Source organism: Ixodes scapularis, unplaced genomic scaffold (genome assembly GCF_016920785.2).
Source record: "Ixodes scapularis isolate PalLabHiFi unplaced genomic scaffold, ASM1692078v2 PGA_scaffold4__175_contigs__length_147842914, whole genome shotgun sequence".
Taxonomy (NCBI): Eukaryota; Metazoa; Arthropoda; class Arachnida; order Ixodida; family Ixodidae; genus Ixodes; species Ixodes scapularis.
This window is the reverse complement of record NW_024609879.1, coordinates 129,429,280-129,447,508: the sequence shown is the minus strand read 5'-3', so window position 1 is coordinate 129,447,508 and position 18,229 is coordinate 129,429,280. Positions and strand designations below refer to the sequence as shown.

At 52.7% G+C, this 18,229-nt stretch overlaps 1 protein-coding gene across 1 annotated transcript in view; it reads left to right on the top strand.

Moving 5' to 3' along the window:
• The window catches only part of LOC8032028 (A disintegrin and metalloproteinase with thrombospondin motifs 16-like), a 68,480-nt gene that overhangs the window by 35,922 nt on the left and 14,329 nt on the right, over positions 1-18,229 (top strand). Inside the window, exons 9-11 of the mRNA XM_040206570.1 lie at positions 12,534-12,586; positions 16,018-16,129; positions 17,265-17,438. Of these exons, the coding sequence (XP_040062504.1) occupies positions 12,534-12,586; positions 16,018-16,129; positions 17,265-17,438 (339 nt within the window). The remainder of the gene's footprint in view (positions 1-12,533; positions 12,587-16,017; positions 16,130-17,264; positions 17,439-18,229) is intronic.

The window sequence follows — 18,229 nt, the reverse complement described above, 5'->3', positions numbered from 1 at the left end:
GCTAGCTCAAATATTTGGCGAAGCTAGCAGGTTTGAGCGTGTGAGCTGCGGCCCCTTTTGTCTTCCTCCCTGGGGAGCAAGATGGCGGCTATTTTGCGCGGGAACTTGCGTCTTCCCCGCTCGCAGACGCACATGCATGGCGGTTCGTTTCTATTCGCCCCCTTCGAAGTCCCCGTATCTATTTACCTCGACTTCAGAAGACGGGCCAGCTGCAGACTGTTATCTGTTTTTGGCCATTTATAGTCAACAGACTCTTCCGGTAACTATAAAACCGGGTATTGTAGGCAGCCTCTGTGTTAGCTGCCTGCGCAACGGATTGAGAACTCGGCGTTTTTCCTAGAAGCTCTCTCCCCGGTGCCCACATTAAGCGAACTCAATTAGCTTGCTTGGTATGTGGACGCGTTTCGAACGGAGGGGCCCCTTTTTTATGGCTTCTTCTTCCGGTGTCGAATCGGGTCACTCTGGCATGTTCTCGTCACCGTTGACAAACTGGCCGCCTTTTTTGTGGTTTTTGTTTGTCGTTTGCTCCTGCCCGTTTCTGCCGCCTTTGCGGCCCGAGGCAGGCGAGCGTCGGTCGCGCGCGCCCCCCTCGTTTGGAGGCTGCGGCGCCCCTTCCCTTTGGGGAGGTCTACGGCCGGCTCTCGGCGTGTTGGCTGCTGGCGCAAAACGACTTCGCAGGTCTGCTCCGAGGTCGTCCACCCCCCCTTCACCAGCCCACTGCGGCCGAGATGGCGCCGAACCCCCCGGGCAGCGTGTCTGGGACTTCCCCAGCTGGTCTCCGCTGGTGTGCGGCGGTCGTTGGTCTTTTGGTGCTTCCGCCTTCACGACCGCCTGACTGCCCCCGCTGCCGGCCAGCTCGTACCGCGACACCTACGTCCAGCGGCGTCAGCGCGGTGCCTGTGATGCTCTGCGGTGCTGTGGCAGCGACTGCCAAGTGCTTGGAACTTGAACTTTCCGGGTCTTAGGTCCTGCGGGCCAGCTGTTGACGGCGGACACTGTGAAGACGCGCGCTCGGTGTCGCGTGTATATGTTTGGGGGTGCACAGAGAGATATATTATTTTATGAGAGCAGGTGGGCCTCCTTTATTCTTTCTTGAGACCCACCTACCGTTTTAAGGAGGGGGGGGATGTGGGGATTCCTCTGGTCTCCCTTCCCCAATGGCTGTGATAACGGCCGCGGGTCGGAACGCTCGGCCTTCTTCGCCGTGAGCACCGACTTGTTCGTGACGCGGAGGGCCGCTTGGCTTGGGGAGCTCTCCTCTCACTCTCTCCCGGGGGGACCGATTTCCGTTCCCCCGCTCGGATGCGGATCACTGCTGACAGGCGAGGAGGTTTCGCCTCTTGTTTTCCCGCTTTCGGGAAAGGGACTCGTCCGGGTGACCGCGAAAGAGATAGGACGTGTGTCGGCGGAGACGCCAAGCCTACTCCCACACCCCGCAGCTTTCTCTCGAGAACACCGCTACGGGCGGGTCCGAACGTCAGCCGCACAACTGATCGCTTCTCTAAAAAGGAGGAGCACGTACCACAATAGGACTGGGTCCAACGGTGTTTATTGGAACACCAAAAGACACACTGTCCCCAAACCCCCGCGCCGACAAGGTCAGATGAAAGGCTCACCCTGTCGACACCGTCCCGAGAGCGCAGTCCGGAGCGGGCAAAGGAAGTCCTTCGCGACACGTCCGATCTCTATCGCATCCGCGGGAGGAGTCCCCCCCACGTTCCCGATGTCGGGAACGTGCGTCGACCTCCTCCCCCCGCGGGCGTCGTCCTCACCCAAAACAACTAGGTCCCGGATGAGCGGGGGGACGGAAAAGGTCCCCCCGGGAGAGAGTGAGGAGGAGAGCCCCCCAAGCCAGGCGGCTCTCCTACGCTTCACGAACAGGTTGAAACTCACGGCAACCAGGCCGCGCGTCCCGAACCACGGCCGTTATACCGGCCATCGGGGAAGGGCGACCAACGGTCCCCACATCCCCCCCTCCTTAAAACGCTTGGTGGGCCTCCCCGATGTAAGAGGGAGGCCCACCGGCTCTCATAAATAAAAAAAAAAGGAATCGCAGGCTTACCCGAGCCCAAAGGGGCTCGAAGTCGTCGTCTCTGCCCAGCGGCCTCCAGGTCAAAACAGGTCGATGTCAACATCCACGTCAATCAGGTCCTGGAGTCCGCTGGGCCCGGCCTGCTCGTCGATGGGCGGCGTTTGCGGTCCCGGTACCACTGCTGCCGGAGCCGAAGCAGCCACCCCTTGGAGCCCGGCCGCTGCCAGGGCGGCGGCAGCAAACACTGGGTCCCGGGCCAGCCGGGCGCCGAAACAGCGGATGGCGTCCGGGTGCTCCGCCGGGTCGTCCACGCGCCGTGGCCCGATGATGTCGCCGTCCCCGCCGTTGGCCCGGCTCCGGTGGAACAGCGACCGGTCGTGCCCGTCGCCGTGAAGAAGCAGCCCGCCGCAGACGCGGCAAAAGATGTCCCTCGGCCGAGACGGGAGGCAGGCACCGCGCGCTCGGGTGTCCATCTCGCTGACCGTGCGGCCCCGGAACGGCCAGGGGACGCGGTCGAGTGCATGCCCCGGCTCCGGTCGTCTCTGGTCCCCCCAGGGCTTTCTCGAGACGTAGAACCGAGGGGGCTCCGTGCCGTCCTGGGAGGTCCAGGTGGCCACAGAGAGCCCGACCGGAGTTGCCGAACGTGGGGCAGGCAAGCCCCGTCCGCTCCCCAGGATCCGATTTTGCCCGGGGCCGTCACGACGATCCCGGCGACGGCGCCCACGTCGATCTCCAGCCCGGGACACAGATGACGGCGGCGACCGCTCCATCCTCGGCCCGCCACGGCCACCCCGGCGACGCTGACCCCCGGCCCGAGTGCCCGACGGCGACGGTGAAGACGGCGAAGATGTTGACGACGATGACCCTGCGTGCTTGGCGGTCGGCGACATGGTGGCTTCTGGCAAACCCCTCCAATGGGACGGGTGGCCTCCAGAGTCACAAAGTGGCCCGCCGTCCCTGGCCGCTCCGCTCCGCGAGTATCAGGTGTCACGGAGCGGGCGAGCCAGGTCCTGGTCGGCCAGGCTTCAAGCCATTTCAAAACGGAAACGACGAGCCTGCGGACCGACGCAAGTCCAACGGGGGAAAGGTTGCTGTCTCCAAACGGGGTCGGCAACCGACAGGAGCCACATAAATCTCTTGGTGGCCCACCGTCAGGCGAGCAGCAAGGCAAAGCTAGGCCATGCCGCTCGAGCCTTCTTTCGGGCGGCGGAGAGCAAAGGCGACGAAAAGACGCCTCGTCTGCGAGATGAGGGGGCAAGCTTCCCCAAAAGGGGAAAGCACTTCCGCCTGGCTCACCCGTCCCCCTCCACCAGAGCGGGGGCAGCGGCATTCCAGGCCACTGCCGCGCGCCTCCATGATGGACCTTGCGCAAAAACGGCTCAGACCTGACGGCACCCCCAAACACTCCGGGGGTTCGTCTGTCGAGCCGGGAAGAAGTCATTCCGAAAGCGCGAACGACATGGCTGGGGTCTGTCTTCTACCGCCGACAAGGGAGGGCAGGAGACACACAAAGAAAAGCCATTTGTTCTTCCTTGTCCACACGCAAAGTAAACCAAATAGGGTCTGCTCTGCGGCGGAGTCCAAGGGGGAGAATTTCTGAGAAAAAGTACAGAGCTCACCCCACCAGCAGACACGGAAGCTGCCCACATTATCCGGCTTTCTAGCCCCCGGAAACCCGTCCGTTGGCTATAAGCGGCTTGGGCAGACGACATAGCCAGCACTATGGCCTCAGTCGTACGAAGTTATTCGGACATTAGGACCGAAAACTCCGCAGATTGTAGCGCGGCTGTGGCCCAGAGGGGCCGTCACGGGAACGCCTCGTGCGTGTCTGCTGACGCATGCGACACGTTTCCTCGGCCGTCTCATCCCTGCTAATGTAGGGTTTGAGATCGCCGACGTGCACCGGCCCGCCAACGTCCCTGGATTGCAGGTCCGTCAGTCTATACACGAGAGGAGAAACAGTCTCTTTTACTCGGTAGGGGCCCGACCATTTCGGTGCCAGCGCAGCAGAAAAGGCTTTGCTAGCGTCGCTCAAGACGTGCGTTCGTCTGAGCACCAGATCGCCCACTTGATAGCGGACATCCCGGTGTGAACGGTCGTACTGAGCCTTCTGACTGGCTCTGGCTGCATACAGATTTTGGCGGGCTTTCGACAGGGCCGCCTCCATCCGCGTTTGCAACCGCCGGGCGTAGTCAGCATAGGCTGGCTGCGCGCCGCCCCCGTCGCCTGTAGCCGCCAAGACCCGATCCATGGGGTTCGGCAGCTCCCTCCCAAGATTGAGGAGAGCAGGGCTGAAACCTGTCGATCTGTTCACCGTGGAGCGGAGTGCAAACCCGATCTCGGGTAGATAGGCATCCCAATCCCGGTGTCGTTCCACATACGCTGCAAGCATAGGCTTCAGGTTGCGATTGACACGCTCGGTGATGTTCGACTGGGGGTGGTACGTCGTCGTCCTTTTGTGCTTTATGCCAAGGGCTGCACAGGAATCGGCGAATACCTTTGCCGTGAAGATGCTGGCGTTGTCAGAAATCAAAGCTTGAGGGTATCCGAAACGGGAAAACACCTCCATTAGCTTGTCCAGCACTGCCCGGGCCGTCAGTTTGCGCAGAGGAAAAAGCTCTACCCATTTACTGAAGTGGTCGGTGACGACCAGCAAATACTGGTGTCCTTTCGGGCTCTTTGGAAAGGGTCCGACCAGATCGCACGCCACCAGAGCCCAGGATTGCTGGCTTTGAATTGGCTGCAGGAGGCCCGGGGGTTTGCCGCCTCGTGGCTTGAGGCTCTGGCACAGGTGACACGAACGCGCATACTGAAGTACGTCGCGCTTCATGCCCAGCCAGGTGGCGAAGTGACACAACTTGAAATAAGTCTTGGGGCCACTCGCGTGCCCTGCCAGGGGCGTGTCGTGATAAAAGCGCATAAGTGCGCCCTTAAGACTGCGGGGTACGACCACTTTGAACGCATTAGTGTCGTTCTCGGATGGTATGTACCGCAGCAGGAGTCCGTCAGCGTCAAGCAGGTATGAATCCAACGCACCAACTGCAATACCAGCAGTTTCTCGGTGCTCGGCGTTTTCCACAGCATTACCAGCTGCTATTCGCCCGACGGCCGCGCCGTCCGACTCCGCGGAGTCCAGCTCTTTCTTGAGCTCGTCGATCATCTCTCGACACAAAGAATCACCCTGCTGAGCTTTGAGGAGCTCTTCTCTGCTGAACGCAATCCCCACCGAACTAATCAGGTTCAGGTGGTTCACGATTTCGTCCGAGGAATGTGGCGGAATCGCCTCCTTTTGGGACTGGCTTTCGGCTTCACGCGGCGCCAACGGCGCTACGTGCTGAGCCGGGGCGTCGGACGCGGGAGGGTTCGGGCAAGAAACGGGGGCACGCGACAAGGCGTCCGCCACGACATTCGAGCTCCCCTTCCTGTAGCGCACCACATAGGTATAGCGCTGCAACGTCAAGGCCCACCTTGCTAGACGACCAGAGGGTTCGCGAAGCCTTTGCAACCACACAAGTGCCATATGGTCCGTTTCTACCACAAAGGTGGTTCCATCGACAAACATGTCGAACTTGGACAGGGCAAAAATGATCGCCAGGCACTCCTTCTCCGTGGTGCTGTAGTTGACCTCCGCCGGCGTCAACGATCGACTGGCAAAGGCCACCGGTCGGAGCTCGGCTTCGTGTTCCTGGAGCAAAACTGCCCCGAGACCCAGATTGCTGGCGTCAGTCTGAATCACGAACGGCCGGTTCAGGTCGGGCAGCCTTAAGTTGGCTGTGTCAACCAGAGCGTTGGAAAGACGAATAAAAGCCGCCTCCTGCTCGGGACCCCAACTCCATCTCTCAGACTTCCTCAACAAACGAGTGAGAGGTGCCTGGAGGGCCGCACATCCCGGAATAAAGTGACGATAAAAATTCATCAGTCCGAGATAGCGGCGCAGAGAGCTGACATCAGACGGCCTCGGATACTCCAGAATAGACTGGAGCTTTTGCGGGCAGGGCGCAACGCGCCCGTCGTCGATCACGAAACCCAGTAAGGAGATACGGGTCTCAGCGATTTGGGCTTTGTTGGGGTTCAAAGTGATCCCCGCAGCCCGCAGCTTCTCGAGAACATCCTTCAAGTGACGTAAGTGGTCCTCGAAGGTGTCGGAGTACACGACGATGTCGTCTAGGTAAGCCATTGCATGCGACCATCTGGCATTGCCTAAGACATTGTCCATTAGCCGTTGGAACGTCATAGGAGCTCCGGCTAGGCCAAAGGGCATCCGAGTAAACTCGAAAAGCCCACGGTGACAAACAAATGCGGTCTTTTCTTCGTCACCGGGCTCCATCCGAACCTGCAGGTACCCTCTGCTGGCGTCGAGCGTAGTGAAATATCTAGCTCCGCCCAGGTTGGATATGATCGAGTCAATGCTTTGGAACGGATAAGCGTCCTTGCGAGTGACCTCATTCAGCTTGCGGTAGTCCACGCACAGGCGCGAGCTGCCGTCCTTTTTTGGAACGAGAACGACGGGGAACCCCCATGGGCTCTCCGACGACCGGACAACGCCGGTGTCAATCATCTCGTCCAAGGCAGCGTCAATGGCCTTTCGTTTGGCCAGACTCACGGGACGGGGATGGCACTTCCAAGCAGGGGCCTCACCCGTGTCAATCCGATGCCGCACCGAATCGGCGCAGCCCGGACGATCCGTGAACATCGAGTCGTAAGAGTACAACAACGACGCAAGACGAGCCTTGTCGCGCCTCCCCAAACCGCAAGAACCAGCAATTAGCGGGTGGGTGGCGACTCGGGACGCCGCGGCGGCGCTCGCTCCCAAAAGAGGGGGGCGCGCGACCGCAGGGTCCACAACCGGTTTCCGGGAAACAGCGTCTCCCGCGTGGCCGCGGTTGTTGCGGCTGCTCAACGGGAAAGAGGCCGGAGCGGCGGCGGGGGGTTCGGCGAACGGCTTGACTGAGCCGAAAGCGCCTTCACGATAGCCAGCGTTGCCGAGATCAATGACTATGCCAGTCTGAGCCAAGAAGTCTCGACCCAAAATTACCGGCACAGAAAGACCAGGGAGGTGCACAAAGCGATGTCGCCTCACCCGATTGTCCCAGCGTACAACCAGCCGCACGGAGCCGCTCGAAAGAGCAGTGCCCCCCGCTGCGAGCCGAAATGCCGTGTTACACTCTCTCAATCGGACAGAATGGGTCCGGAGGTGCGCCAACACGTCCTCACCGAACAACGAAGCACTGGCTCCGGAGTCCAGGAGAGCCTTAAACGTTCGGCCAGCGATCGTCAAGGCCAGGAACGGGGCGGGCGCACCGGACAAACCATCGGCCCGGTACGCCGACGGCGCTAGAGCAGAACCAGGTGCTCCAGCCTTCCGTCGAGCCGCCGGCCTCGTTAGCGGCGGCTTGGCCCGTTTCCCGATGCCTGTGGATTCGTGCAGTTTCGCGCCAAGTGACCAATGCGGTCACAGCGATAGCATCGAATTTCGGGAGCCAAAGGGTTCCGTCCGGCAGGTCTCGGGGAATTCCTCCTCTCGTTCGGAGCGAAAGGCTCGTTTCGAGGTCGCCTCTCCTCGCGTCTAGGACCCACAACGCGGTCCTGACTGTGCGGGCCCGACTGCGATTTGGCAGCGGATCTTCGCAACCCGTAGGAGTATGGATCAAGCGCCCGATCAGAAATCTCTCGTGCGTCTCGACCCCGGGCGTCGGCATATGCCGTGGAGGCCTCGGCCCGGCGGGAATGGGGAGCGACAGGGTCGCCATTCCACGCGCACCGCGGCTCAAGAGATGCCGTGGGTGGGGGTGGGGGCCGGTAGGCTCGAGCCGCAAGAATGTCACCTTGAATGCGGCGAGCCTCGAGTGCCAGGTCATCCAGTGAATGGAAACGGCTGCCTCGAAGGTAGGCGGAGAAAGTCGGGTGCGCCTGCCGAATGACACGCTCAACCCGTTCCGCATTAGGGGCCGAGGGGTCAGCGAGAAGGAACAGCTCCTGCATCGCCCTCACGTACTCCAGCAACGATTCGTCTGGGTGCTGTGTACGCCGCTCCAACTCCCGTCTCATCCGCCTTTCGTAGTCAGCGGGGAGAAATTCCTGGCGAAACAGGGCCCGGAATTGATCGAGAGTCAGCGCGTTTTGTCCGCAAAGGCGGAACCACCGCGCAGCTTGGTCAGTCAGTGCGACAGGCAGGACTCGGCCAAGAACCTCTTGATCGACCATTCCCGTGGCCTGCTGGTAATGGAGCAGGTCCTCGAGAAAGTCGTTCGCGCTTATGGAGTCTCCGTAACCCTTGTACTTGGGAATTGGGACTCGCACAGGTGGTCGCAGTGCCCTGGGTGCCTGCAGTACTGACTGCATTGCACCGGTCAAGCTTTCAATGACTCGCGCCGCTTCTTGTAGCAGCACATCATGAGAGCTCCCAGCACCAGCCCCAAAGGGAGCGGCGCTAGACACCGGCGGAGCCCGGGGGCCATCTCCAAACAGAGAAGCCTCCAGGCCGCTAACGGGCGACGCGCCAGCTCGGAAGGGAGCGGGGTCGCACGGAGCCGGTGGACGGACATTGTCGGCGGGCAACTCAATCAAGTCGCCGGAAGCATTGACTCCAATCGGGGTCGTGCTTTGCGCGGGCCAGGGTGGGATATTGCCTCGCGGCAGAGGAACCGCTTCGTGGCCATCGGGCAGCGCGCCGTCCCGAAGGGGAGAGGCGCCGAACTGCACGGAACTCCGAGCGGCACCACAAAAGAGGGGCGCGCTCGGTCCAGCCGCCGGGTTGCCTCCCATCGGGAAGCGACCGGGCGGTTGCCGAACCTGATAACCGTCTCGGACAGGAGAAGTTGTCATGTGGCTGCCCGGCAGGGCGTCAGCTTGAACAGTAGCTACACCCAAATGCCGGTGATCTGCGCCGCCTCCGAGGGGAGTGGCATCGAAGGAGCCCCCAACGCTGGCTCTAATAGGAGCGGCGTAGGGCTCTGGCCGCAACAGAGAGCCGTCTCGGAAAGGAGAAGCTCTCGTGGGCCCATCAACCGAGGCGCTTCCTCCAATCAGAGGTGCACCTGGCTGGCTCGGCGACAACACACGGCTTGCATAAGAGGCAGCCGGGTCACCGATGGGTACGAGGGGATCAGAAGTGAGCCCTCTCGTAGCCACTTCTGCCAACGTGATCAGCGACCCAAGATTGGGCTGACCTGTCGACATGGCGTGAAAGGGCAGACAACAGTGCTAGCCAAACGTTCAACGAATGCCACGACCGCGATAAAGGAAGTCGTGGCCCCACGTTGGGCGCCAGAATATGTGGGATGGTCACGGGTGGTGGTAACCGAAGGGTTCAGCGGCGGTCTCTAATCAGGAGACGCCAAGCCTACTCCCACACCCCGCAGCTTTCTCTCGAGAACACCGCTACGGGCGGGTCCGAACGTCAGCCGCACAACTGATCGCTTCTCTAAAAAGGAGGAGCACGTACCACAATAGGACTGGGTCCAACGGTGTTTATTGGAACACCAAAAGACACACTGTCCCCAAACCCCCGCGCCGACAAGGTCAGATGAAAGGCTCACCCTGTCGACACCGTCCCGAGAGCGCAGTCCGGAGCGGGCAAAGGAAGTCCTTCGCGACACGTCCGATCTCTATCGCATCCGCGGGAGGAGTCCCCCCCACGTTCCCGATGTCGGGAACGTGCGTCGACCTCCTCCCCCCGCGGGCGTCGTCCTCACCCAAAACAACTAGGTCCCGGATGAGCGGGGGGACGGAAAAGGTCCCCCCGGGAGAGAGTGAGGAGGAGAGCCCCCCAAGCCAGGCGGCTCTCCTACGCTTCACGAACAGGTTGAAACTCACGGCAACCAGGCCGCGCGTCCCGAACCACGGCCGTTATACCGGCCATCGGGGAAGGGCGACCAACGGTCCCCACAAACTGGAACGGAAACTCGTTAGGTTTCCGAGAGAACGGCAGGCGGAACGGCGTTCTGCTTTCTTCGTCTATATATCTCAAATTTTACCCGAATTCAGTAGGCATTAAGGTTATTTGTAGTTGTTTTTTCGCCTATTTCAGCATCGGCTTTAACGCATGGGGAAGTGTCCGAGAGATAGTCGAAAACTAACAACTTGAACAAACGTGATCGTGGAGATACAACGCGTTGTTCGGTGTTAATATTTTCACAAGCTTGCTTATATTCAGTGCACGGCCTATCCAGCACAACATCGTATCAAAATATGCTAATGTAACCTTAAAGAACCCTGCAAGGACTTTTTTACTGGTTCCTAATTTGCACCGAACCTGAGCGCACTGAACGTAGTAACTCGATTAAACTTTTCTGTTCTGGAATTTTGCTTTATTTTGAAAGTTAAAGGCAAATTAAAATTACAAAAACAAGCAAAAAATAATTTCCTTCATGACGTCCTTGGTTGCTTGAGGGACCGTAAACTAGAGGAGGGGTAGTGAGCTCAGCCAACGCTCACGGCTGCCGCAGTGTGTGTCGACGGCTCGAGACGGCGCCACTAAAGCATGCTCTGAATAGACTGTATGAAGCGGGAAGCCAGGGCGGCTCACATTGCATTTGCTGCGCGATTCAACACTTATTCGGCATGACACTTATTGGCCACAAACGTCAGCAAACACGGGGTAAAGATCACTTCAGAGCGGGAGTCACTTCGCGCTGCCATACCGCCAAAAGGCCAAACCGCAAGCCAAAGCTGCTCGCCGAAGGCCTTCAGAACACTCGGAACCTGTCGGATCCTCCAGTCCATACGACCGCAGCGCCGCCGTGTACATCCGGAGCCTTTCTACATTCGCCGCTCGTTGGTGCCTGATGCCGCTACACGTTTCTATACTTCGTTTCAGCTTCCGTCCGAGCGCAGCCGAATGCTGAGGGACGGTTCGCAACTTCGAGAAAAGCACTCCTACGCAGCACGAAGTGGTCCGCAAAAGTACTATTTTTAAAATAACTGTTTTGTGCTTAAATATTGCACAACATTCCGGATGTGTACTGCTAAGAATGATTTGCAACTAAAGGAATTAATAATCTGAAGTTTATGTTTTTTGTTATTAAATGTAAATGCATGTAATTTGCGCTGCAGCCGTGTTGCCAGCATCCGCTGGCAACACGGCTGCAGCGCTCGGTTTTTGTGTGTTATTTCGTTCCCGTAATGGCCGAATCATGTGCTTCGCTGCTTTCCTCACCCAGTCGCTTCAAAACGTCCTTTCGCAAAGGCACGTTTGGGTGTCAGACGCGAAGGGTCGTGATGATTGTTGAAATTCGGCGGAAGACTCCGGCAGTGTCGTACCGCGAATGCGTTGTAAACAAAGGAGAGCGTCCAGGCCATTACAATTCACTGATACGCGACGAAATCAGGGCTCCCCTTTACCTGCCGATCACATACTGCGCCGAGAAGCTGGTGGAAAGGACTGGGCTGACTGCGCCTCGAGCCCATGGTATATCCAGACAATACAAAAAAGCATCAGCGGCCGGGTCATCGGGCACCTTGCATTATGTATTTCTATCTCGAAACTATGCCGAAATGCCGAACAAGTGGAAAGCTGGGACACAGATGCCAGCGGCCAGCTTACGTACGACATCCTTCGTCACTAAATTTCAGAACTTGAGAGGGCACTTTTTAAACCTGTAGGAGATGATACCGTTGATACACCCGTAGCAGACGAAATACTCGGGGAGCGCGGGCGGCGCGGGCGACCAGCGGCAAAGCGGAGTGATACAAGGGTGCAGGCGAGATCGCGTGACCTATTGCCGGCGTGTGATTGGCTCCGGCCACACGTAGCTTTGGCTGCCCTCGGACGGAAGCTGAAACAAAGTATAGTATGCGCCGCCTTTTGCATCGCTTGGTGGCGGGTATGTCGACGGGTCATTTTTTATTTTTGTACTTTCTAAACTGCACTTGTTTCTTTTTTTGATCTAAAATACTGAACAAAAACTACGTTTACAGATAATTGCAACGGTTTGCGCCACTTGTATTTTGTATTTCGAATAAAAATAAGCTTTTAGCGGTTCTCACCAGTAGTAAGCCAAGGACCAAAGAGGCCACATATCGCTCACTTTCGGCACCACGGGTCGCCCCGTAGGGGTAGGAGGTTTCCGCGTTGTCTGGTTAAAATGCGACGCACTGATATTTAGTTACTCTCTCGCTGCCCGCTGTCTTGCCCGAACCTCAAGAGACGTGGAAACCGCAAAATGGTAGACGCTTAAATATGATTGCAGGGCCCCTTTAAAGTAACAACACTTTCCAATGTTAGAAAATTAACGGGATCACGTTCCTTTCGACCCACTGAAACTTGTAGTGGAACTCGTTCAAAGAGAGAGAAGGAACAAGGAGATAGCTTTAATTTTTCGTTCTGAGGAGCGTGCACAACAATGGTATAAAGTAATTTGTTTATTTAGATTAAAACCGGATTTTTTTTTAATTTAAAAATCTATGTTTGTCAACTTGAAACTTTAATCTAAATTAAAATAAAAAGCTCAGTGCCGTTTTACAGTTTTGTTCGCCTGAAATTACACTTTTTTTACAACAGGAGAGATTTAGTTACTGTGGACAACGGCGGACATATGTCTAAGGGAATTGCAGGTAAGCTTCAATATTTCTTAATTTTTGTTATTCTATATCTATTCACATTTAACGATGAACGCAGCAACGCCACCTAGGAAACAACTCGAATTCGGGTTTTAAGTTTTCTGTCTTTATGTTTGCGGAATTAGAGGGTGAATTTTGACATTCATTTGCCTCATTGTATGGTTAGCTAGAGAAATAAAATAAGCGTTTTCTGGCACCTATAAATAAAACTGTCGTTGGTTTTGAAAAATAAAATATATCAAACATTTTCGCAAGGCATTTGAGACCTACTTTTTGGTTACTATTACTCACGTAGGAGGCATTAAATAAACATATTCAATTCAATTGTTACAGTTTAACGTATTATAAGAAATGCACAATTACGAGTAGGTTCAAGAATTTTCGTCACTCAACTTGCGAAAACGCGCTTTCGACACTTAGATCACCGCCTGAAGAAGCCACGATGTTCAATACCCCCACCTGACGAACACAGCAGTTGAACAAGGACCACTTCTTCGAAACGATTATATTGGCTGCTTCTTTTTGCACGTTTCCCGGTCGCACATTTCCCAATTTTAAAGCTAGAGATTTTCTGCGGGAGCTTGAATTCCTTCCAACTTCCCCAACCTGCCAGTCCCGAGCAGTTCGGAACAAAACAGAGGCACTAATAAATTATATGACAAGGCGTTGCGGAAGGGAATGTATTTCTTAACATATATTTTACAAGATCTTCATTCCCTGTATTTCAATAGTGAAATAGGAGAGTCGAGTGTGCACTCCGGTGAAGCATGAAAACTGCCTTTCCCAATGGATTTTACTATCTATCCCGTGGCGCCTTCTATGAGCAACCTTTCGTAGTAACTTCAGAATCGCGGTCATCTTGGGTTGATGCACAGCGACAGACTACTTTCATGGCCCCGTTTCTTTGTGTTCAAGGTTTCGAGCTGCGCGCTTCGCGATTTTTGTTGTATGTTTTAGTTAGGCATGTAAGCAGAGTTGCGAGAAAATCACGCAAATGTCGTGTTTGCCAAAGCCGTCAAAAAAAGAAATAAGTAAAATTGTAAACTTTTTTTTTTATGTAATGCTGCGTATTGCTTGTTCGAGTCAGTGGCGTAGCCAGGAATTTTTTCGAGTGGTGCTGAGGTAGGCGAAGTGCCCATGACTTGCGTGTGACACGTTGCGCCATCTAGCTCAAAGTATTTGCAACACTGCAACACCTTTCGCCAGCCTGCTTTCTCGCGGGGCTGTTCAGGCATCAATTTGAAGGTGTTGATTCGTGCATTGTTTTTAACACTGCTATTGGATTTTGCAGAAGACCAAATGTTGAAGCTATAGGCCATGTTGCGTACATGACTGTCGCAACCCCGGAAGCTTAACAGAGGTGAAGGCTCCAGTCGAGGCCGTGGAAAATACAACGCCGTCGGAGATGAATAAATGCCGAAAACGTGTAAAATAAGCATTCCGTTCACATTGCCTCACTCGAGACGGATTTCTAAATGGGCTATTTTACTCGATATTTGGAATTAATATGCTCGAAGCCCGGGGTTGTCTTCGGATTCGACGCGATGACTCTAAAATCAGATCAGTCATTTGTCACTCTCACTGCTATGTGCCCCGTGGATACATCTTGATCGAACGACGTTTTGTGGACGTTTGATCGTAGTAACCGAAAACCTCAGTTTCCGATGTTTAACCGATTTTTTTTCGACACCGGCAGATGTTTATTGGTGCTTTTCAGTTGAAACCGGAAAGTATACAGCGTAACTGTAGGGTGTCCTGTTATGGCACATCTGCACACTTAATCTTTGCGTTTCCTTCGACACCATAATCCCTCAACTCGAGATCGATTTCTTTGCAAATAGCTACCCAAAGAGGAATTACGAAAAAGGAATGTGAGAAATAAATGATCTCTTGGACTTTGCGAGAAAAAGAAAATAAAGACTCTTAACAAGAAGGCAAAACTCTCGCATCCATCTGATCACTATTTATAAACGAGCCCGTTCCATACAATATATGTGGGCCCTGTGTATGCCTGGATGAATGGATGAATGGTTCAATGAATGCACGCATGCCTACCGTGGAACCATTTTACTAATGCAGCTGCTCACCACTTATTCAGTGCTTTCATCAGAGAAGGTATTTTATCAGCCGTATCTCATGAAAACACCATCTTAAAGAACCAAATGTTGATTTTCCCGCTTTATTTAGCGAATGAATTAGCTTGACGTTAGGCCCAGTCTTGGGTAGTAACGCGTTACTGTAACTTCGTTACTTTTTTGGTAACTTGTAACTGTAACGAGTTACTTTTTAAAAGTGTAACTTGTAACTGTAGTTCTATTCCTTTTTCTCAGGTAACAATGAAATTAACGACGTTTCTTTTTTCGTTACTTTCCAGTTTTTTGTATGAATAATATATCATTCAACAAGTACAATATAGCTATTCCTTGTACTTTCCAAATTTGCTGTTCCGGCATTTCGAGTGTCAAGGTGGCCTTGCGGAAACTTTTGATTGCGTTATTTCTCTCGAGTCACGACTCGAAAATAGCCACGTGTAGATGTGATAACAAAAAATCTAGTTATCTTTACGCAGACCCTTGTACTTTGTGGCTGAAAAACTTACATCTTAGTATCTTGAAGCACTGCCTATGTTGCGGTAGTCTTTTTTTCAGCGGAAACGCTTTTTAATCGGGTGAATCAACCGTAAAACAACAATACACGTGGAGGGCACTGCGAATGTTTCATATTTTGATTTGCGCCACTACTTCGGTGTGGTGTCAACAGTTGAGGCAACATTTACTGGTGTTTGCGCGGGGTTTGCTCGTTGCTCTGGTTCCGCGGGGTTTGTTCAGCAAGGGCTGGGACGTGTTCGCCATCAAACGATGGAAACTTTCAGACACTAATTTCAAAAAGCAACTGCTGCAAAGTTACAATATGATGTAAAAAGCATACATTTCTTTTTAAATTTTATGAAAACAAAATTGGCGAGGGGCGTTTTCTCGTTTTTTCTAAATTTGTGTGTTATAAAAAAGTAACTGAAAAGTAACGTCGTTACTTTTTTAAAAGTAACTCTAACTCTAACGAGTTACGTTTTTGTAGCGGTAACTGTAACGGTAACCTCACCACTTTTTTTTTTCTAAAAGTAACTGTAACTGTAACGAATAACGTTTTTAAAAGTAGCTTTCCCAAGGCTGCTTAGGCCACATGACTTCTATTTTTGCAAGGTGGTATTTCGCGCCCGACACAATTTGCTCCCCAAGTATTCGTCAACACGATGGTGCTTGTTTTGTTTTGATTTAGGTTTCGACAGTTAACCTTAGTCCTCAATTTTTTAAAGCGAATTAATGTGCGTACTCTGTTCTAGAATTAGTTACCAACAACTTGACGAGACGTACCAAACCTAGACTGTGAAGTACTTTTTTTTAATACTCTTTAACGTATATTTTCAGGTATGGCAGAAGTCGGTGGTGCGTGTTCAACGTATGCGAACTTTGCCATTGTTGAAGACCGAGGGCAAGCGTACCTTGGCATTCACTTCGCCGTTCACGAATTGGGCCATTCGTAAGTGTTTTTAACGGGACACGTTTCTTGACTAGGTGTTCCGCATCTTGTGAAGCCCAGATAAAAGTGAAGCCTGGATGAAAGCGTAGCCGCGAGGCTCGTCACTGATTGGTTGACTGGTGGGAGAGTAGAAGTAATGTGCTCGACGCTGATTGGTTAACGCGAGACCACGTGAGCAGACGGGTAGGCGAGGAGTCATGTTGGCGAGGGAGAGCTCGACCACCTGTGCGCACTGAGGGAGGGGAGTTCGAGAGTATGGAAGGTTTTGGAAGATCGCCAGGTTTATCAGCCCTGATTAACGGTAATATCGCTTCCTTCTAGGAAGAACTACCAAGTGTACACATGGTACGCGTCAAACTATCTCATGAAGAGTGGCGTGACCTTAGGCATCTCGCGCCTGGAAACTCATTGTATCGCTAAAAGTGTGTCTATAACGTATCAAGTATCCAACATATTTTCCTAGCGATTTGCCACAATTTGTTTGGTTCGTTCGGCTCAGTTTTCCAATAACCAGACTCGAAAAAAGTTAATTTAAAAAATTGTTTTTTTTACAGCCACAGTTACTCTTAGATGAAAGTAGCGAAGTTGCTGTTGCAGTTACTGCAGCGAAAAAGTAATCCGTTCCAGTTACGTTTAATTTTAAAAAGTAACAGCGTTATTTTTAAGTTACTTTTCTCTGGGGCTACAAACGAAGAACAACCCGCATTTTACGACAGAGCATGCAAGTATAGCTGGCGCAAGTTGGCGCAAGGCAAACATGACACTCGAGATGTCGGAACATGTAATTTGAAAAAGAACAAAAAATGGTTAGATTTTACTCGTTCAATGACGTCGTAGTGCTGAAATTGCAAAAATTAGCAATGCAATAACGTCGTTTATGTCGTCGTTACTTCAGAAAATGAAACAGAACTACGGTAACAAGTTACAGCTGGAAAAGATAGAGCGTAACAATTAAAAGTTACGAAAACGGTAGTGAAGCAACAGTAACGCGTTACTTGTGACGAGTTGCTACTTAAGACTGATAATGGCAGTCTTCGGTAGTAACTGGAACTGACTAACTTCCCGCTGTCTAATAATGCGCACAACACAGTTAGTTTTGCTCTTTTGCAGTCTTACGCTTTGCTTTCTTCTTTAGGTACGGTTGCGTTCACGATGGAGACGGACCGGCCAAGCACATTCATGGTCATAAGGGTTCCCAGGATCCAGACTGCGCCTTCAAGCACGGCTACATCATGAGTTATTTTGACGGCGGAATCAATAGATTTTATTTTTCTAAATGCTGTCTGGCGCAGATGCGCGTTTTCTTGAGGTATTTTGTCACTTTTATCTCTTATTTTTGTAAACATCAGTTCTTGGAACAGACGTGTCCATATATATCTAATTGGTTTTGATGCCCGTGGAGGCGAGTAATTAAATATTTCAGAAACATATAAATAGACACTCGGTAATATGCTTGTGTTTATGTTAATTCTTATGATTCTGTTTATTTTTGATCTCCAAAGCAGCAACATGCTTTCCGGTGGTGCATCACAACACAGAAGAAAAAGAAACATACACACACGCAGCAAACACACTAACATTATACATACAAATCACGAAACTAAACACAGAACAAAAAACAAATTCACATATCCTATTATACTTCTAACATTGTTAAGCTTTTTTTCTTTTTACCGACATACACCAGTTTCATATAAACCGATATAAACCAGTTCCACTGACATCAAAAAGCAAGAAGATAAATAAACGCTCACGTTGGGACAATAATCTTGAGCATATGGTACTTTGCCATTTCAAGGTTTGTGCAAAAAAACAAACCATGAAGATCTCGTGTTTCCGAAAGTGTGTCCATGCGTATTTTACTTAGCAGTGAGTTGTAGCGATAAAAATATTTCTTTGCGAGGTATCGATCATACATTAAACAAACAAAGTGTTCCTGGATGTTTTTAATACAGTTATATCTTGAAGAATTAAGCGAATTCTGGGCAGTAGAAGCCAAAGTCCAATTTCGAGCGGACAAATCAATTATACAGCACAAGGGCAGATGACAATGTTTTAAACTCTTACGTAATATTTGAGACCATACGTCGATCATTCTCA